Source organism: Chelonoidis abingdonii, chromosome 5, assembly GCF_003597395.2.
Source record: "Chelonoidis abingdonii isolate Lonesome George chromosome 5, CheloAbing_2.0, whole genome shotgun sequence".
In the NCBI taxonomy this organism is placed as follows: Eukaryota; Metazoa; Chordata; order Testudines; family Testudinidae; genus Chelonoidis; species Chelonoidis abingdonii.
Genome location: NC_133773.1, coordinates 57179769 through 57202137, shown reverse-complemented (window position 1 = coordinate 57202137; position 22369 = coordinate 57179769). Strand labels below are relative to the sequence as shown.

Below are 22369 nucleotides of genomic sequence, written 5' to 3'. Positions count from 1 at the left end.
ATTACGATAATACTACAGCTATGCTTTTCCAATTTTCTCTATGCTTTTCCACTTGACCTTACGAACAGTCCCCTTTATGGAGAGTAGGCAAGAATGCACCATGGAATAGAAATCTAAGTTTGTGGGGTGAGGATCAAAATTTTGATTCTTTATTAGGCCTCAAACGAACTATGATACATTTGTGTAATTGCAACTGTTATGCTGTTTGTATGTCTATATAGTACTGTGGGAAGGCCACCATTTTAGCCAGCATATGTAAAATTTTCACATTTCTAGATATAGTCCTGCTCCCCTTTCATATTTTCACAACTGGGGCTCCTCCTGCCCTACTAACTCAAAATGGGTGTCTGCCAAGAGACCTATCTCAAGGCAATGACTCAGAATACTGAGTCAGGGCTAAGAGGGCCTCAAGATGGATGCCTTTTCATCTTTTCCACCACAATGCTCTCTCATTCAGTTTCTTCACTGCAGCTGCTGACTCTGCTTTACCTCTAGCCAGGAATGCAGGCAAGAACAAGACTCCTCAGAAACCAAATCCAATGAGCTACCATAAAACATCTGGCATGGGGATACTGTAGGAGACCTTTCCCATTACAGACCAAGCATGGGACCTCTGTGACCTGGTCTGTATCCACTGGGACAAGGAGTCCCAGAGCCTAATCATAAGCAGCAGTCCTTCAAGCTCTTATCCTATAGTTTCTTAAATAAAATGTTGGGGGGGGGGGGGTTAAAAATGTACTGATTTTTCAGAAGAAATTACAAAACACATGCATGCAGCACACACAGTTCAGTAGTCCTTACCCACCAAGGGAAATTCTTGAAGACAGCTATCAGTAGTTAACTTCAATGAACACCCCCTTTACACAAGAAACTACATATATCTTTGCAAATCTCTCTCCCCTTCTCTCCTCCAGCCCCAAAAGAAGGAAGACAGCACACTAGTTGCCCAGGCTCCTTCTCCCAGCAGCAGAAAGTTAAATCAAGAACATCTTTCAGAGGCTGCTTTCCTTCATGATCCTTAGTCATGGACAAACCAGGCAAAAAGATAAGACATTTCTGTAAAAGCCTATAGCCAACAATCAAAACAGAAATAAAAGGCAATTGTTCCACTGTCTTTAAGACAGACATGCTCAAGTTTTCTTTCCAGGGCCTCTGCTGAGAGACTGTTTTGCAGCTGAAGCATTTGTTTCTCGGGATTACATCACCATTTGAATAATTTAATCAAGTGGTGGTAGTGTGATCCCCTTGGGAAACATCTTCTATAGAACCATAACCTAATGCTGAACTTAAGAGTAGATCTCTTTCATGAACAAGGACATTCTGTAGCAATATTTGTTTGTCAGAACTTTAGATATGCACAACACCCCTCCTCCCCCAAACTATGTCAGGACTCAATGCTGCACTAATACATTATTCCCCCCCACCCCCAACCCCTCCAAATACAGCTGATTTGTAAAACAAAGCACTTTACCTGCATTAGAAAGAATACTAAAAGTTGAACATTATTGCTAGGCAGCCTGATTCAGTCACCACGATACGTAGCATCTCTTCAATAGCTACTGATTACACTTAAGCGCTGGCTGATGACGCTTTTGCTTAACGATACTTGCAATATCTAGCTATACTCTCCTTAACTCTTACAGAAGGTGAACTTACCTGGCATCTGGAACGGACTTCCTGGGTCTGAGCTAGCAGGAGAGTGTGGATAGGTGCTACTGCTGCTTCCAGGGGAGTTGGGATAACTACTATTGGGGGAATGGGGGAATGGATGACTATTGGGTTGTTGGAAAGAGTCCGGGAAAGTGGCATTGTGTGGCATGTGAGGCTCATTTTGTCCCAGGTTGCGGAATTGAGCCAAGAGACTGTGCTGAGGGTTGTATTCACTGTGTCTTGGAACCAGCACTGGAGGAAGAACTAGAAGAGCAAAAAAGAAAAAACAACATTGAAGATCTGATCCCTAAGGGTTATATTATGCAGAGACATTTGTACTTAGATGAAGTAAAGAGAGCTCTTCAGAGTCCCTTATGCCATATAGATGTGTCTCAGAAATGAGGCAGTCACATTCTAGGAACATGCGTCTAGGCAAAAACCCTTTCCTAGTATCCTGTTACTGCATAATTTAAATTCACAACGATCACAGTAGCTGTCTGGATCCCCAGCCATAAGCTTGTTTTTATGGAGGGCCAGCAGAAGAATAAAGGGACAAGTTAAAACAATCTTTTCTTTTTTAAAAAAAAAAATAAGTGATCAGAGATGTAACAGTATTTCACAATTTAATGCTGACATGCAGTTCATGTTAGTGCACTTGGTTCCCATGCTAATCATTTAATGGTCTGTAACCCAAACCCTGCTAATAAGGACAGATTTTTTTAACATAACGCTAATACTACATGGGCCTTGAACTAATCCTGGTTCCAACAGCTGTAATTTTATTTTTAGCCTACGCAATATGCTTAACTGCTAATAAAAAAAAAAAGTTACTAGTTTAACCCTCTATGCCAATTTACCATCAAATGCCTAATTTAGATAGGGTTATATAATGCAATTAAAACAGAGCAATCTGGCAAATGAAATTCCCGCCCTATGTTACTATGGGACAAGTAAGATACGGGTCAGAACTTGCTAGATCACACTCCCAAGATCCATACACTCCAGGGAAACACTCCTTTTAACTCATTTTAACAGAGGAAATGAATAGGACAACAGATGTGTTAAAATATAACAGTCTTAGTCAGCTCTTTCAGCCCAGCATTTCTGCCTCCAAATTTCTTATAGCAGAGGCTGAACCACTCAGAAGATCATCCAGCTCTTTTAAAAGCACAGCTGGAGATTTTTATTTTGGGAAGGGTGGGAGGAAGAGAACTGTGAGGGGAAGGCGCACAACAGTGGGAGACAAATGGAACACGATTCCTTTTGTTCCACTCCACTTCACTCCCTGGCTAAGGAAAAGTGGAAAAAAAAATCCCTTTTGAGCCTGCCAAGAAGGAAGGAGAAGGATGGGAGGGAACAGAAGAAATACAGTGTCTTACTCCAGAGGCTTATGCTGCCTCTCAACTCTGTTTGGCCACCTGAGGAAAGGTCTAAGACCCAGATGCAAATTATGCACATGACACTTTGAACAAAGTGCCTTCTCATTCCTCTGTTTAAAATTCACTCTGATGAAAGCAGCTCAGCTGTTTACCTCAACTGCAGGAGAGGCCACAAAAGTGTCTGCAGTGTTTCTTGACTTAGATATATTCAGGGGAGGTTTTATTTAGAGAAGCTAGCCCAAACCTGCAAATCTTCACTCACTCAAGCAGTCCTGACAACATGGGGAATTTATTCTTAGAGAAAGGGTTGCAGCATCAGACCCTTGGACTTTAAGGTCAAGCTGTAAGTTAAATCAGTACCAATTTTACATATACATCCAATTTCACTGACAGCAGCTTCAGCACAGCTTTCATTATATTTACAATCCTTAAACCAGGGTGTCATTATTTAAAATGGACTGCTTCATAGTTAACTGTGTTCATTTCATGAGTGGAATGTTACACTAGAGGATGAATGTATGTTATGAGAGAAGGTATCTTCATCTTCCACGTGCTTGAAGTTCTTGCTCTTTGGCCTAATACATCACCAGGCAAATGAGCAGGAGAAACACGTTCATTCTATCGTGCATATTCCTTGTTTCTAAGGAACTATTTTAATAAATAACTGAAGAAAGTCATTTAGATTTATCCCAACATGCACCTCAATATTTCAAATCTTACCAGTTGCAACACAGCACAAGTCAAATTCCAATTCCTCTGAATATCAGGATTCCTCTTTTTCTTAAAGTTTGCTCTGAAAAACTTTTGCGTTTCTGAGCACTTCTTACTCAATAAAGTTCAAATAGTGCATTACTTGTCATAGCAAACATGTGTTGGCCTAATAAATAAGAGGTGAAAAGGGTAACAATGAGAGCTTAAGTTTAAAGCTATAAAGATGGGAAAAGGAAAAAATAATTCTTCCTTACTTTTCTGGGCATTAAAACACTGCTTCCCTATATATATATATATTATATATCTATTGCCTGCGGATGAAGGTCAAATTTTTCTAAGCTAATTTCTGAAAAACAAAGTACATCATCTACCTTTCCCACCCCTACAATGACATACATGACATCACAGGAAGCCATGCGATTTATAGCATTTTTTAAAATAGCTGGAGGAACAGGATATTTTCAATATGGTTTTAGCAATTAAAAAAAGCAGTATCAGATTTTCCCAAGGCATGCACACTATCTCCAGTTGGAACTGAACCCTTTCTAACAAAACAGGAGTAAGTACGGATGTAAATTCTGCATTTCCCCCTCCAGGTCTTCCCTCCCTTTGCACTCCAACCACTCCCAGGTACATGGGGTGGCTTTGGTGGGTGGAGAAGAGAAAAGATCTTGCAAAAAACTATTGTATTACACCACAATTTAAGCATTTTTCCAAATCGTAAATGATTTTTGAAGAGGTAAAACATTACTGTGAAGGAACAAAGAAACTGCCACCTGGCACACCAGAGATTAAAGAAAACCTGTGGGCTTAGCTAGCCCCAACCTGCTATACCTAAAGCCAATGCCAGGCCAATAAGGGGGAGAAAAAAAGGGAGCCAGGCTCAGTTGGGGACTGACTGGGAAGGAGACAGCTATGAAAACTGAAAATTGATGCTACTGGAGACAAATAAGCCTTCCCCTGCGAAGTGGAGCCTACAGCTCAGCCCCAACTGTGGGGTACTTGAACCAGCAGGGCCCTGTCCCAGATTAAAGAGACTTTAATAGGAAGTAGCCCAGGAAACAGGTCTTGAAAGCCCCCCCAGCAGAGAGGCCGACCCATCAACCCCTGTTTAGGGGTTGAATTACACAAGGCCCTGGGAACGGTCTGGGTCCCCCCTCCAACCCCTCTGTCTGACAATCTAGCCACTAAGCCACCTGGCCACCGAAGACCATCACAAGTGGTAGAGAATGAACACAATGCCCTAGTCCCTGCCGAAGGGAATTTAAAAAACAAAACAAAACCCAAAACAAAAAAAGCTCTTCAATGAAGACAGAACAGATGCTGAAATGGATGGCCGAGCAAAACACACACCATCAACAGCAGCAACTCCTGCAGCAGATGGCCACGCAGCACCAAATCCACAAATTGGCAGTCCAGCTAGGCACTAGGGTGACCAGACAGCACGAATGAAAAATCGGGACAGGGTGCAGGGGGTAATAGGAGCCTATATAAGAAAAAGACCCAAAAAATCGGGACTGTCTCTATAAAAATCGAGACATCTGGTCACCCTAAGTCCAGCAGCAGGTCATCCAGCAGGTGGCCTCCATACTGTGTCCAGGTGCTCCAACAGAATTAACTAACCTGTCCCATCAGGCTTACCAAGTTGGGGCCTGATGATGATCCTAAGCTTTCTTAGAAACTTTTGATCAGGTAGCCACAGCAGCCCCAAGGCCAACTGACTGCAGTGCTGGCCCCGTACTTAATCAGGGTAGCACAGACCATATATCCTGCTTCAGACCCTGCAGCCGCCGAGGAACATGCCCAGGTTAAGGCAGTGATATTCAATGCCCTAGACATGTCCAAGGAGACATTCTGTCAATGCTTCCGGGGCAGCGGTACCCACTGTGGACCCCGTCTGGTTGCCCAGAAGCTGTAGTACACATGCAGAAGATGGCTCAAGCCAGAGGCAAAGTCAGGAGTGCAGGTCGCTGAACTGGTCCTATTAGTGCAGTTTGTCCAGATCCTTCCCCTTGGGGGAAGAGAGTGGATGTTGCAGTACTGTCCAGAGACCATGACAGATGCTCTCCGGCTGACTGAGACTTACCTAGCTGCCAAGTCCCCCATGATGATATCCCCTTAGAGACCAGCTGGAACCAAGAGCCCCATACCACCAAAGGATGGAACCATCCAGGGACTCCGGTCCCTTGAGGGGCATAGACCTGCTCCCCCCTTACCAGAGCCCCAGAGGGCCAAAGGACCAAAATGCCTAGAGGTTCCCCGAACCAGAGGCCCAGAACCATATGTTCACACCCCAAGTTGAGGAACCACTGGCGGTTCAGAAGGTGGCCCAGAACTCAGTGGCCCATGGGGAAGAGACCACCAAAATGCCCAGAGAGAGAACCACCCAAGATCCAGATCAGTGTTTCACATATAGCTGTTCTGGCCATTGGTCCAGAGATTGTCTTTATATGGAATGCAGCTTTGGGAAGATTTGGACCCCACAGACCCAAGCACATCGAGGCAACCCAACTAAACTGACCATCTTAGTGTGGGTAAATGGGAGAGAAGTAGTGGGGCTGGTTGATTCACGGTGTGCCCAGACCCTTCTATGGAAGCACATTGGTTACTAAACCAGGACCAACTCAGGGCACCATCATGCATGTGTGTGTGCATGGGGATGTGAGGGCATACCCTCACACAGAAGTAACATTGACACTGGGGAGACAGGAGGTGTCTGTGATGGCAGGTCTGGCCCCAACACTCGCCTACCCAGTTATTCTAGGCAGATATTGAAACTATTCTGGGGATTTGTTAACGAAGCTGGCGGACGCCCTTCTGATGGACAGGACAGCCTTCCTCTGGCCACAGGCTGGCCTGAAGCCGTGACCGTTGTGGGCACGGAGGAGGTTGCAGACCCCGGTGAGGGGATCTTTCAGTCTTCAGCACCAACCTAGCCAGACTAGGGATGTAAATACCGTTAAAAAACGAAAATTTTTTATTGTTTAAATGGTTACATTTAAGCGGTTAATCCATTAAAGGGTCAGCCAGTACAGGGCTTCTGGGGCAGGGCAGGCCAGCCTAGGGGTTAATGGATAATGCAGGTTAACCAGTTAACATTTTACACCCCTAAGGCAAACTAGCCCCCATCCCAACCAGGCAAGGAACTGCCCCCACTATCCGAGTCTGATGACACACTGAGCCAAGCACATGCTCAGGTGGCAGCAATAAATGGGGAACTGTTGAGCCCCACCACGCAGGACAGTTCCCCCACTTGGAGATTCAGGGTGACCATCTACACCACTTAGAGAAAGACCAGTGGTCCAAAGAGGTTCAACATCAGCTCATGGTGACCTGCCACTAACTGAAGGAGTTTATGTGACTCGCCCATGTCATATCCACTGCTGGGCACCTAGGAAGGGAAAAGATATTAACCCAGGTTCTGGCCCGTTCTTTTGGCCAGGGGCCTACAGAAACATGGTGGATTTCTGTGCCTCCTGTCCAGAGTGCCAGCTCACTGCACCTCAGCCAGCTGAGAAACCCCTACTGATCCCCCTCATACTCATAAGTGTACCTTTTGAGCGAGCTGGAGCCACCATAGTCGGCTCTCTGGAGAAGAGCGCGGCTAGACACAGATTCATTCTCATTGTAGTAGACTATGGGTACGTCTGCACTACCTGCCAGGTAGTGATCGATTATCACATCTAGTGTAGACGCAATAAAACTACCCCCAAACAGACGGCCTGGTGGAGCGCTGTAACAGAATCTTAAAAACAATGCTCCAAAGGTTCATCCTGATGGATGTCTGACATCGGGACCAGTTACTCCCTCCTCTTCTATTTGCAGTCTGAGAAGTTCCCCAGTCTTCCATTGGCTTCTTGCCATTCGAGCTTTTCTAGGGGAAGCAGCCCCAAGGGATTTTAGCTCTATTTTGGGAAATGTGGGAAGAGTAGCCATCTTGAGGCGACAACATAGTTCAGTACGTCTTAAGCCTGTCGGAGAAACTTGAGGCTTTAGGTTCATTTGCCAGGGAGAGCCTCTTAGGCTATGTCTACATTACCACGGTAAGTTGACCTACGCTAGGCAACTCCAGCTACGCGAATAACGTAGCTGGAGTCGACATACCTTAGGTTGAGCTACCTCGGGGTCTACACCTCAGGGGCCGACAGGAGAAAATCTCCCGTGGACTTACCTTACTCTTCTTGTCCAGGGTAGAACACAGGGGTCAACTGCAGACCAATTTGCAGTCGATTTGGCAGGTCTTCATTAGACCTTATAAATTGACCACCAGTGGATCAATCTCAGAGCGTCAATCCCGGCTGTAGTACAGACCTGCCCTTATATGCCCAAGAAGCTGCCTACAATAAACTAGCATGCCTCTGGGAGTTTCAGCCCGGTGATCAGATACGGTTATTGCCCAGCTCGGAATCGAAGCTCCTAGCCTGCTGGCAGGGAACAATCTGAGGTCATCCAATGCGTGGGACAGGTGAACTAAGAAATCAGGCAACCTGACAAGCATAAGCTACAACAAATCTACCATGTGAACTTTTAAAACCGTGCAACGCCCAAGAAAGCTTATTAATAGCTCCCTATCCATCAGGGCGTGAACTAAGCCCTTGGGCTACAGAGGTCTCAATGCCAGGTGTGGTCAAGATTGGGGACAACCTTACCCCTGATCAGAGAGACCAGGCATAATAACCGATCGCTGCCTTCTCTTCCATGTTCTCTACCTGACCAGGGTGGACTCGCCTGATAACTCATCAGATTCAGATGGAACCAGGAATTAAGGTCAGAGAAAACCCTCAGTTCCTGCCTCAGAAGTTAAGGGAGATTGTGAAACAGGAACTCCACTCAATGCTAGCATTGAGGGTGATCGACGAGTCTTTTAGTGACTGGAGAAGCCCTGTGGCACTGGTTCCTACATCCAACGGGACCACTCAATTTTGCATTGACTTCTGCAAGGTCAATGCAGTGTCAAAATTCAACATGTACCTGATGGCACACATACATGAGCCACTCTGGACTTTCAGGGATATGGGCAGATCCCCCTCACACCTGCATCCAGGAAAAAGATACTCTCTCCACCCCCTTAAGGCTCTTTCAATTCCAGACCACATCCTTGAGACTGCAGGGGGCCCCAGCCACATTTCAGCAACTAATGGACTGAGCCCTTCGCCCCATAGCCAGTATGCAGCTGCATACTTAGATGATATGGTGATCTATAGTCATGACTGGTAGACCCACTTGAAATACATGACCGCAATGCTACAGTCCCTTGAGGCTGGCCTAACAGCAAGCCCCACTAAATATTACCTTAGTAAGGATGAGACCACCTACCTCAGGTACACCTTGGGAAAGGGCACAAACTGACCCTTGATTAGCAAGGTCCAGGCCCTCCAGATAAGCTCCCACCTTTCTCGAAGCAGTACACCAGTTTTTAGGTCTGGCTGGATACTACCGTCGCTTTATTCCAGGGTTCTCAGCCATTGCAGCCCCTCTTTCTGATCTATTGAAGAATGAGAGCCCCAGCGGACAAGAGTCTGAAGAGGCTTTTCAAACCTTGAAAGCCCAGCTTTGTTGAGAACCAGTCTTGTATAGCCCCAACTTCATCAAGGAGTTTCGTTACAGACGGATGCCTCAGGCATGGGCCTAGGGACTGTTTTATCCCAGGCAGTCAGCGGCGATGAATACCCCATTTTATACATTAGCTGGAAGTTGTTCCCGAAGGAGAAGGCCCACTCTGTAATCGAGAAAGAAGCCTTAACAGTAAAATGGGCTGTGGATTCACTTATCACCTTCGGGGTGCACCCTTCAGACTAGTCACTGATCATGTCACTTTCCGCTGGCCACATGCCATGAAGGATACAAACCCCCAAATTATGAGCTGGTATCTCTCCCCTCCAGCCTCTCTCCTTCCGCATTCAGCACCGAGCTGGGAGAGCCCATCTGAATGCAGACTTCTTCTCACAGGATGGTGAAGAGGCAGACCCCAAATGGTGTCCTAAGGGGGGGCAGGATATGTGAAGGAGCAGAGTAACTGCTGCCTGGCACAGTAGGAGTTAAAGAAAACCTGTGGGCTCAGCTAGCCTGGCCTCCTACACTCAGGCTACGTCTACACTGCACGATTAATTCGAAGTAGTTTAAACCGATATTACAAAACCGATGTTATAAAATCGGGTTTGCGCATCCACAGTGCAATCACAAAATCGATTGCTTGCGTCCCTGGTCCAAGGCTACCATCGATTTGAAGGAGCGGTGCAACTGTGGGTAGCTGTTTCCTTCAAGCTATCCCATAATTCCCACTCCGTGTGAGAGCACAGTGCCTGATGGGGCAGAAAACATTGCCCCGAGTGGTGCGGGACAGCCTCACCCTCCCTTGTGAAGGCAGCAGACAACCCTTTGGCGCCTTTTTCGTAGAGTGCATGAGCAAACGCCATAGCACAGCAAGCTTTCCCTTTTTTTCACTTGGTGGGGGGGGGGGGAATAAACTGAGGAGCTGTTCCCTGAACCACGCCAACACTGTGTTTGAACCACAGACATTTGGAGCTCAGCCAGAAGGAAATAATTTTCAGAGACTGCTGTGGACTGTGGGATAGCGGGAGTCCTCAGTACCCCCTCCCTCCCTTCATGACGTCCATTTGGAGTCTCTGGCTTCCCGTTACCTTGTCACGGCAGCGCTGTGTATCCTGCAGTTTTTTCAGACGTTGCATTTCGTGTTCTGTACGGAGCAGGATACACAGTTTGTCTCCCCATACAGCGATCAGACCTGTATCTCCCGTCGGCCATGCTGGGCTCTTTTGGATTTGAGACTGCATCGCCAGCCGTGCTGATCAGAGCTCCACGCTGGACAAGCAGGAAATGTAATTCAAAATTCGCGGGGCTTTTCCTGTTTACCTGCCCGCTGCATCCGAGTTAGATTGCTGTCCACGACGGTCCAGTGGTGCATCTGGGATACCCCGGGAGCCAATGACGTCGAGTTCCGTCCACACGAACCCTAACCGAGTTATCACTATCGAATTTAGCGCTACTCCTCTCGTTTGGAGGAGTTTCGAAATCGATTTAAGGAGGCGGTAAAATCGATATTAATGACGACGTCATGTGAACGGAATACAGCGTTAAATCGGTATATCGGCCATTAAACCGATTTAAAGTCGCAGTGTAGACCTGGCCTTACAGCCAATGCCAGGCCTGAAAGGGGAAGAGGGAGCCATGGTTCAGTTGGTCTGACTGGCGAAGAAGGCTGGAGCTCTAGTTATGCTGCCTGAAAGTAACGCTTCCCCTGGCCAAAGGAGACTGCAGCTAAGTCCCAAACCTGGTATTTTTTTTTTTTTTTTTTTAGTTTTTTTTTTTTTTTTTTTTTTTTTTTTTTTTTTTTTGGTCAAAGTGAATCAGCAGGGCCCTGCACCATATAGAGAAGACTAACAGGAATAGCCCAGGGAAGCAGGCCTCAAAGCCCCCCCCCCCCCCGACAGGAGGCAACCATCAACTTCTCTTTAGAGGGTTGAAACTACAACAGGGCCCTGGGGAGGTCTGGGTCCCATCCAACAGCTTGACCAATGATTCTAGTACTAGGCTGCCTGGCCACCCGAAGCTCTATTACAATTAAATAAATGCCATTATTTCTTCAAAATGTTAAAAATTCAGTCTATAGGGTAGACAAGCAAAGCCAGCCTCATTAATTGTAGAGTTAAGAGTTATAACTCAGTGTTGATCCCTTCAAGCTCCCACCATACCCTAAAATCCTTTAACTTGAGTCAGGTGGTTGCTTTTAACTGGAATCGGGCTGCCTACCAGCTACAGCGTTGAGTTTAGCACACTTGCAGCTCCTAACACCAGAAATACAGTGGAGGCATTTCAGCTATGTCTTCACTACCCGCCGTATCGGCGGTAGCAATCGATTCGCTCGGGGCGATTATCCGGCTCTCATCTGGACACGATATATCGATCCCCGAACACGCTTATATCGATTCTGGAACTCCACCAAGCCAAGTGGAGTTGCGGAATTGACAGGGGGAGCCGCAGACATCGATCCCATGCCATGAGGACGGTGAGTAATTCGATCTTAGATACTTCGACTTCAGCTACATTATTCACGTAGCTGAAGCTGCGTATCTAAGATCGATTTTCCCCTGTAGTGTAGACCAGCCCTCACAGTGAGAGCTGCCAACTCAAGAGAGGAGTTAACTCCAGTTATCTGCACTCGAGTTAACTGTGCAGGGAAGACCTGGCCAGAGACTGTTCAGAAGTATGGAGGAATGTGTTCAAAATGCTAGTGTGAACACAAATCATTCTTACTCTCCAGTTTAAGTCTGTAAGCTTCTGGTCATGTTGAAGACCTGAACCATATGAAACAACAAATTACCGAGGCTCAGTGCAGTAGAAGAGGAAGTTGATCTCTGTAGCAGTTGCTAACCCCAGAAAAAGATAACTGAAGGGGAGAAAGCATGTGAGAGCATGTTATTCAGTGTTAAGTCAGCACAAATGCTGCTATAAAATAATCCAGTAGGGCATCTCTTTGCTGTGGAGAAACCTGAAGGACATTACTCTAGGTGATAGCTTGTAGAAGAAATGCCTCCCTTTTCCTTTCTCAATTAATAAGAACAGATACAGTGAGAAGCAACAATATTAGTTTTACTTGAGACAATCTTTAACTTGTTTCTTTTTTAATACAGATATCACTATTTAATGAGGGAAATATGTAAGTGCTTTTCAGAAAAATGGCTAACAAAAGGTAGCATCTAAAAGCAACAGATCTGAGAGTCGCATCTGTCTGCTTTATTAATTAAAGTAAGGTTTTTAACTACCAATTAGAGCAATAGCTCAATAAAGCTACAAAACAGAGCTAGATTCTATATCTTCTCGAACACCAGATTAACAAACAACAACAACAACAACAACAACTCCAGGTCTAAAATTTGGTCCTTAGTTAACCAACGCAACCTCACTGAAGACTGCGGACAGCTTCTGCAGTCTGGAGATTGTACACATCTAATTAAAGACATAAAATAAAGGCTCTACAGGCCAAATTATTACCACTCAATGCATTAAAAAAGGGATGGGGGGGAAATTGACTTGACTGTCAGATTTCAGTTTAAGTTTGCAGAGCTGCAGCTAGAAAAAAAACATCTTATTCGTAAATTTGCATCTGGAGTCAGACATGGATATTTGCATACAGATTTACAGAGAGACACTATTCATAGTAAATAAGTGTATGACCACATTCAGTACCAAGTGTGAGCTTGGTGCTGTACAAAGTACAGTAACAGGGCTTTTTCATCAAAGAGCCTACTGCACCAACACACAAAAACTAACAGAAACAAGAAGCCATAAACAGCCAGATGAAACTTCTAATTACAGCAGCATTTTTTACTTCAGTAGTAATGGCAATCTTTGTGGAAGTGGTTTAGGGGAAACCTATCAGTCCCTATTCTTTGTGCTCTGTTTTTCTGTATGTTGTCTCTCTCCATTACTTCATTCTGTTGTCCAACCAATAGTAGTGGAATAAACTAGCGCATGCTTCTAACACCCAGAGGAGAGTGAAATATGTATGCAATTTTAGTTAGTTTCAACTTTATTTCTGAAACACAGAACAGAACAAAATGGGTGGAGTAAGAACAAATCTGAACTTCCTTTTTAAAATCTTCATGTGTAGAAGTGTAAAAATTAATATAATTGAAAATGTTACAGGTCTTTCAAGTGAGGGTATGTTCTCTCCCTCATTTGATTTTGCCATTATCCTACATGAGCGCAGATTAAAGGGTTTAGTTCCCTTGCCACCCTCAGTTTTGTATTTATCTCCACCTGCTAGTAACTAAACTTTGGTAAACCTCTCTCTTCTGTTTGAGACAGAATCTCAGAAGCCAAGAAAAACTGAATGGAGGAGACGAGAGGAAAGGAGAAGTGGAAGAGAAAGGAGAGATAGTTTAACATCATGGAGGATGGATGATCAAAGTACTTCTTGAAATCTAGGTACATATGCAAATTCCAATTTTTCCATAAAAGTTATGAATCAGATGCTGCATTTTCACTATTTACTCCCGATAGAATTCTGTGCCAAAAAATTAAATTCTGTTCACAATATTTTCAAATTCTGCAAAATTCTGCATACTTTGTCAAAATAACGCAATCACACCAGTTACGATTGTTTTTGGTAATTTATTTCAAAATAGCTGTCAGCAAGTATGTCTGTAACAATATAGACAACAAAAAAGATTCAGCAAATATTTTTTGACAAAGATTCCTTACTAGGCATGTTAATACAGAGCTCTGAGTAATAATTCATTTAAACTACAATACAGAGCCATATATCCCACATCCCCCAGCAGCAGTGCAAAAGCTGGGTGGAGTCGGGTAATGGAGGAGTTGAGGGAGAGGGACATAATTGTTGGGAAGGAGTCTGGGTGCAAACTTGGAAGGTTGTTGGATATGGATGGGAAAAGCATGGAACAGTTTTTTTGGGGGGTTGGGGAGAGACTGTTAGGGAGCTTCTCCCAGGCATATCCTGGCTGACCCCTAGCATCTCCCATTCACTCAGGTATGTGTTCCTCCATCCCCACTCCCCCAATCTGCATATTATATATAATAAAAAATTCCCCTCTCACCCCTATGGGTGGTATAAGTCTCCCTCAACCTCGGGTCCTCTACCAGAGGCCTGGGAGTTTGAGGGTTCTGCGCAATATCTTAGCTGTTCCTAGCACTGCACTCTTCTGGACAGAGAGCTCTGATGTTGTTCCTGGGATCTGTTAGAGCCACTCACCCAGCTTAGGAGTCACAGCCCCAAGTGCTCCTACCACCACTTTGGTAGTAGGGACCACTTTGGCCTTCACTTTCCACATCCTCTCGAATTCCTCTTTCAGGCCCTGGTACTTCTCCAGCTTCTCATATTCCTTCTTCCTGATGTTGCTGTCACTTGGCACTGCTATATCTATCATCACCCCGCTGTCTTCTGCTTATCCTCTTTCCTATTACCACGATGCGTCTGAGTTGATTGGGTCCAGTATCTCTGCCGTCCGTTCTGGATTGGACAGTCCCACAGAATCTAGCTCTCTTCTGCTTATTCTCCCACAGCAAACCTTCCGTGGAATATCACCATCTGGTCTTGGAGGGTTAGCCTATGCTGGTGCAGATGTCCTGTACAGCATGCCAGCCATTTGTTGTTGCCGTTCAAGGCGTGTATGCTGTTCCTAGCTGCATTCTTACTCTCTGGCCCAATCCATGTGTTGGCTGTCTCTGAGGCCCTTTTCTCTGATCACGAGTCTGCACCTGGGTCTCTCTTATTAATGTGCGTAGCGAAACGCCTATAGCCTTCCAATGGAGTCTGGGTGCTCAGGTGCCTGTTCTGTGCTGCTATGGATCAGTGCCTCAGATGCTGTCTTTTATAGGGTGCCAGAGCACCCCTTGTTCCCAAGCCACTGGTAGGTATTTCCCAAGTGTCAGCCACACTTCAGTTCTCATATCTGTCGATGGGTACATCCCATGAAGGGTCGTGTTCTTGCCAATGGGCAGCTGTCTTCTGCTGGTCTCCTCCCAGTGCTGTCTGCTGCTCTGCCGCTCAGGCATGTCTCTCAGGCAGCTTCAATTAGCGGATTTTGTTTGGTGGGAGCCATCTTACCGATGTAGACTTCCTGGATTGTGTTACTTTCCCGAGTTTCAATCCAGGACACCAACACTGGGCTTTCGATAGAAGGGGTAGGGCATCCGGGGCGCATGTGTCAGACATGGCGATGATCTAGCATAAAGGGCACGCGTCGCCATAGCCGCCAGATCACCCGGACAATAATAGATCCCGCCGAAGCCCCCACCTGAGGAGGACGCCGCCGTGTTTCCCAGCTACCAGCCAAATATTGAGATTAATCAGCCTGGAGGTCTGCTCGCTGCACCGTACCACCGGGATCGATGCCATGAACCTCTGAGGACAGGGACCTAGACGGGCATGCTGCTCCATGCCGCCGCGTCAAGCCCGAACTCACTCCGCCTGCCGGTAAACACACACCGCCCGCTTTTTTTTTTTTTTTTTCCGGTTGTATATTTCGAGGCTGACAGTCTTGGGCTGTTGGACTTGGGGTGAAGAACCTCCGTGCATTGGTGCGTCGGAATGAAAGGAGCTTCCCGGTGATTTTCAAATATAGCGGCAGCCTCCATGTTTCCTCGCTAATAGCGGTCTTTGGCCACTCATATAGAAAAAAATGAGAGATCGCGACAGGGTATCTGATGGACTGGCAAGGGCGTATCCGTTGATGGCAGTTGGCTCGAGATCCCTTGTTCTTCCACCAGCCCATGGAGCTGGCTCTGTCAAGGACCTGTCCATCCTTTGGTGAATTCTAATGGATGGTTGCTTGTCATTCACTTGCCTCAGCTCATCATGGTTTCCATGTGAACTGTGGGACGACGCAAGGTATTGTAGTCTGGTCTGTATGTCTGCTATGTGAGCCCGCTGTAGTTCCACCACACAGTCTTGACTACCTTCCTCTTCTCCAACCACCCACGAATCACGCAAAGCCACACTAGATTATCGCTCCGCCAGCTTTAGGTACCGAGCAAATCACTAGATGATACGAAGCCTCATGCGCGTTCCAGTAATGTGGGACATCCCGATATCCACTCCACTGTAGATCCGTTCAGGTGGATTAGCGAGTCGAGTCTCGTTCAGTCTTAGCATACAGCTTGATGTCTCCATGTAAGAGGAGGTGGCTGATGGTAATTCCACTCCTGAACTTGTACCCGTATCCAGATCTGTGATTACTGGCTGAGGGGGTTTAAGCCTATGCAGAAAGCAGGCGGGGACAGAGCATCACCTTGGTATATGCCGCCTTGATGGCCACTTGTGCAAGCTGCCTTGAGTTGACTTCCAGTGTTGTCTTCCATAGTCCATTGAGTTCTTGAGGAAGGTCCTTAGTGTCCTGTTGACTTTGTATAGCGCCAGACATTCACAGATCCACGTGTGCGGCATTGAGTCGTAGGCTTTCCTGTAGTCAATCCAGGCTGTGCTCAGATTGTCTGTTTAGACCTGAGCTTGGCGACTGCTCTATCTATGAGCAACTGGTGTTTTGAGCCTCTGGTATTGTTCCCAATGCCCTTCTGAGCTGTGCTCATGTACTGGCCATGTGGTCCTGTAGCGTGGCAGCTAGGATGCCTGATAGGACTTTCTGTATGTTGGGGAGGCAGGTTATGTGCCGGTAGTTGGACGGTTCTGTCCCTTGCAGGGGTCTTTCACGATCAGCACTGTCCTTCCTTGTGTTAGCCAGTTTGGGTGGGAGCCTGCTGCTAGCAGCTGGTTCATCTGTGCTGCTAGGCGTTCATGCACTGCTGTTAGTTTCTTTAGCCAGTAGGTGTGGATCATGTCTGTGTCCAGGTGCTGTCCAGTCTTCATTTCTTGACCCGCTGCTGGATGTCTTCTACTGTGATGGTGACTGGTTTCTGTTCTGGGAGATTGCTGTGCTCTGTTCTCAGGTCTGCAACCATTTTGCACTGGTGTTTGAGTCGTCTTTCTCCCATATGTTTTTCCAGTACTGTTCAGTTTCTGCTGCTGGTGGCTCTGCTGTTATTGTGTGTTGCACTGCAGTTGGAGTACACCTTGGATGGTTCTTTGGAGAATAGGGCATTTACTTTGCGACTGGGATACGTAGTGGTTAAGAGCGCCACCTTTGATACGGGAGACTGCTGTTTGATAAGAGAGACCGGGGTTCAAATCCCCGGTTGACCAACTTTCCAGTAGGGTCCTTGGGCTTCACCTGCCTACCTAATATGAGAGTGACAGGAACTAGAGAGTCATGCCGGCTCGGACGTCGCCCGGATTAACAAGGTCCGTGCGGATGTTGAGGAACCAGGACAATCTGACGATAAGTGGGCTACTGGAAACAACATTCATGGACGAGACAAGAGAACCTGGAAATGATGGAATGACTACTACAACATAGACCTAATGAGAGCGGATATATGAAACTTATGAGGGGACTGTGGATGGACAAAAGACCTACATCCACACTTACTGAGAAACAGCTAGTTACCCAACGCTTCAACATAGTAAAGAGGAAGCTGCTCTCACAGCTTGAGATGAACCAACTCCACATTACATCCCAGACTCAAGAAGACCTGGAAGAACAAGTGGATGTGCAGCCCACACCTGAAGCTGAACTTCACTGCCACCCCTCCATTGTAGAGCACAGTAGCTGATATGAGGCATAGATCATGGAGAAACTAGCTACAGTCAATCTCGAGACCGATTACCAAGGCTCAGTGGAGAAGCACCATCAGATAGTATGTTAGAAGATGCGAAGAGGCATCATGAACAATCCCTACTACCACCATAACTCAAACCAATGAACTGATATACGCTACAGCCTCTGTAATCCTGGAGATGCTTGGCTATATGATCAAGAAGAACAACAGTTATGTACCCACCCTGGAAAATGAGGCTGGAGGATAAGATCAAGGCAACTCAGAGAGAAGTTAGTCAGCTGGTGGAACTACAGAAGGGTGTAGAGATTAAGGATAAGACTTAATATACACACGCACACACACACACACGTCATAGAACTGGAAGGGACCTTGAAAGGTCATTGAGTCCAGTCCCCTGCCCTCACTAGCAGGACTAAGTACTGTCCCTGACAGTTTGTTCAGGTTTGTTTGTTTTTTTTTGCCACAGATCCTTAAATAGCCCCCTCAAGGGTTGAACTCACAACTCTGGGTTTAGCAGGTCAATGCTCAAACCACAGAGCTATCCCTCCCCCCACTGCACCTCCACTCCCATTCTGTCCTCCCCCACTAGCCCTTATAAGCCCATCTGATTACCCAGCAGCCCCACACTGTCTCCCCATAGCCCTTGTCTCCTGACCTGGCCCTACAGGCGCTGTGAAGGTGGCTCTGCAGGCTCTCTATTTTCCCTAGCTGGCTGGGAGCAGTTGCTTTGCTCTATTGCCACAATGCCCTCTGGTGGGCAAAAGGTGGAACTACAACACCTTTTCAACAGAAGCTTTTTCTGCTCAAAAAATTAAAAATATGCACTGCTCATTAATTATGCACACATGCAGTGGTACAGAATAGGAGTGTCTATTAAGATTGTAATATATGTCTGTCAAGTCACGGTACAGTCAAAGAAGCATTTGTGCAATTCCTGCCACACTGGGGCCCTCTATCCCAACTCAGGGTCTCTGGGCAGTACAATATACCACTCATCCACCCACACTTACTTTCAAGTGCATTTACTCAGTCACTTACTGTTTTATTTGAAATGTTCAATTCAGAACAAAGCCTGCAGTTTAATTTTTAACAAAGAGAAATATCAATAGCTAAGGGAAAACAGAAATGAGGGGCTTGGTATCAGAATTCAAGATGGAAAATCTTGTATGGATGAAGTGGCAAAAGAATTATTAGGAATGAGAAGGAAATCCATATGGTAACAGTTTTAGCCTATAAAACTCTAAAAGGGTTTGGGTCTTAGATAAAAAAACCCCACATCTCCCTCCTATTCAATTCCTCAGCAGTTGAAATCAGCTGTGATATACTGGCTAGCAAGCCCTCAGTTTAACTAGAGATGGTTTTAGTGCATTTTAAGTTGAGGACAAGTTGAATTTGCTTGACTTTCTTTGGCATCTGCAGCGTTAAATAGTTGATGTGAGCGTACTGGCTGGAACCTTTTGCCAAGAACCCTCTTTTCCTTGCAAAGGTTAAATACAGAGTGGAAAGAAAGTTTTGATGCACTTATGTTTCAGATAGTGCAAGAGAACAAGACTCTCTTTGGCAAGCATAAGTAGTCTTTAACCACAGGACATGTTCCCAAATACAAAGACACTTACATTTCTACACTGTGGATTAAATTGCTCTTAATAATAACAACTAATAGTTATGTTCAAAGCTGGTCTCAGAGGACCTAGCTAAATTATGCTGTTCTAACACCACCTGGTTCAAACAAGGTTTTTCTATGCCATGTGGTTGTGAAACTTTGCTTTACTTTTTCTCAGAAGTGCCAAGATTTTAGCTGTTTGCTTCAACAGGACTTAAAGTTACAGTAACTGTAAATGGAAAGGCTCAATAATAGTCATCCAGCAGTCTGTTCTGAGTGACTACGATCAGACAGGCACACATTCCAGGCTATTCATTCAAGGAGACAGCTGAGAGTCTGGTTTTTCTTAACTTTATTTCTCAATTTCAGTAGACTTCATAGCTCGATTTGTCATTTTGCATATTTGCTACTGAAGACTTATTTAAAAACATTTGTTGCTTCATTTACTGTAATTTTAAAATCAGACATCTGATATAACACATTTGTCAAGGAATATTAGTAAGTTTCCTGCATTATAATGCTCAGTTAACATTAGAGGCTTTACTTGGATGCCCACTGATTCATGAAATTGACATTTGTTCAAAGTGCCTCCAGAATTCAGCACTAATTACATACCTATGATTAAAGCAATACTTATTAGCTTGTGGCAAAAGTAATTCTGACAGTTCTGTACCAGACAGTAAATAGTCTGACAGTGCATGTTAACTTGAGGACATTTAAAGTGATCAAGCTTCTCATTACACCTGTAAGCAGCACTACCAAGTTGCCATATAGGTGAAAAGATTTGCAACTTCAAGTCTGGAGTGACATTTGACAGGAATTTGGTTAATTTTTAAAAGGGTTCATTCTTATTGAAAAATCCATCAATAATGGGATCCCCTTCTCTGGTTCACATTGGAGAATGGCAAAAATATTCCCCCAAATTGGGTTCCCTTCCAATTGTTTTCAGTGGTGCATTTTAGAACTGAAATTGGCAAAAATTTGAGGAAGAAAGCTCAATAGCACTTGCCAAACTGGCAGTTGTCTGCTATTTTGGAGAAACAGCCTAGAATTGTACACACCTGTTGCAGCATGCTATTTTTAAAGCTAAGCCCAACAGTAATATTATGAAGCAATGTGACAAATCCTCTCACCAGTGACACTGCAGTCTCCCATCCCTGAACTTGCAGAGCTATAGGATGCCTAACAGAGAAGAGGAAAAAAAAAAGTCTAGAAATAAGAATTTCACTAACACAAGTCAAACAAGGAAAGGAAAAAACAGTCTAAGTCAGCTTGTGACTAACTCCCTGTCTCCAACCCCCCTTCCCATCCCTTTCTTCTTCCATCTCTAATTCATCCCGTCTCCATTTTCTTGTCTCCTCTTGGATGATTTCCACTCAATTTATCTTCTCAGTCTTTGAAAAGGACACTATTTTTTTTTCTTCTCCATTCTCCAGACTGGAGCAGCAACAGCTTCTCCTTTGCCCTTGTTCTTTTATAGTCTCTCCCCATTGCTTTCCTCCCCCACCTCTAATTCTATTACTGTCTAATGTTCCCCTCAAAAAGTGCTGGCAGTATGGGAGTATTGCACACAGCTGGTCCACTCTGCTCCTTCTAGTCTTCCTGATCAAAGCTTTCGCATCTGGCCGGAAACAGTAGAGAACTGAGTGCTGATCAGAGTGCTCCCAGGCGCTGGAAGAAGGCAGGAGTTACTGGTCAGTCCTGGAATCCTTACACTAGCCAGATAGGTCACAAGATATTAGTGCTTAAGAATAAGTTTGCCAATTGTTTTAACTTCTCTCTTGGTCCCAAATTCAATTCTGAAATTCAGCAGCTGTTACCTTGAGAATCACTAGAAAACCACATCAACAGAAACTGCATACCAAGTATGGAATCCAAGGTTCAAAAGATAAAGCACTAATTTTAGTGATCTGATATTAGGTTGGCTAAAACTGTATCAGAATTGAAGTGCAGTGAAAAAAGCAAGATAAAAGGTAAGAATGAAATGATATTTAAACAGTCAGAAACAGTTTCAGGCCCAGTAAAGTTTTCTAAATACTGGTCCTAGGACCGAAACCTTTTAAATCCCCATAAGGTGGATGGGGGAAAAAACATAATCCAGTTTGGGTACAAATTTCAGAGGCACAGCACAAGTTTTTAATGAAACATGATGCGAACTGCAAATTAGGACACATTTTAAAGTTGATTTATCTCAGGACAGCTTGGATCTCAAACTGGCTTAGCCAAGACCATCACCAAGACTGTCACTACTTCAGGGTTTTCTCCTCTCTGGTGAATCGCAGGGTTGCCTTTGCGATCAGAAAACAAATCCTTCTTCACTCTAACACAACACACCACAGATCTGTCTCTGATTATACAGACTTGATTTAGACAGCAAATTACTCAGGAAAATGATCAAGCCAAATCTGAAAAACCATGCTGAGCGCATGAGAGGAGTCCATGCTGGTGATGAAGACAGCATGACATGGCTACTGTTTCTCAGAGTCAGACCTCTGCTGCTAAGGCAGCAAGAAGCCTCCTATACATTTAGCATGTTGCTTCCTATCCTTAACTGACCTGCACTTCAAATCCCAGGTGTCCTGACTGACTGGAACATCAGTCTTCAGACTGAATATAAAAAACTGCCCTCTTACTTCAGTTTCCCAGTAAAGGCCACTGAATGGCAGTTGTGCTTCATATGGCAATTTGGGCAGAGCCCATGCATTACTAGGTCATATGAACTCTCCTCAGCGTAGGGCATAGGCCACAACTGGCTGCACAGAGCCAAAGGAATAGGCCAGCTCAGCTCATCATCCATTTCATCCACTTGTTACTGGTAATTACAAGGAAACTAAAGCAGGAGCAGACCAGTAATTTTCAGCCTCAGATT

General features: G+C 45.2%; 1 protein-coding gene across 1 annotated transcript in view; it reads right to left on the bottom strand.

The window, feature by feature from the left end:
* SMAD1 (SMAD family member 1) overlaps nt 1–22369 on the bottom strand; it is a 77925-nt gene that overhangs the window by 17150 nt on the left and 38406 nt on the right. The window contains exon 3 of the mRNA XM_032764898.2: nt 1657–1914. Coding sequence (XP_032620789.1) covers nt 1657–1914 — 258 coding nt within the window. The remainder of the gene's footprint in view (nt 1–1656; nt 1915–22369) is intronic.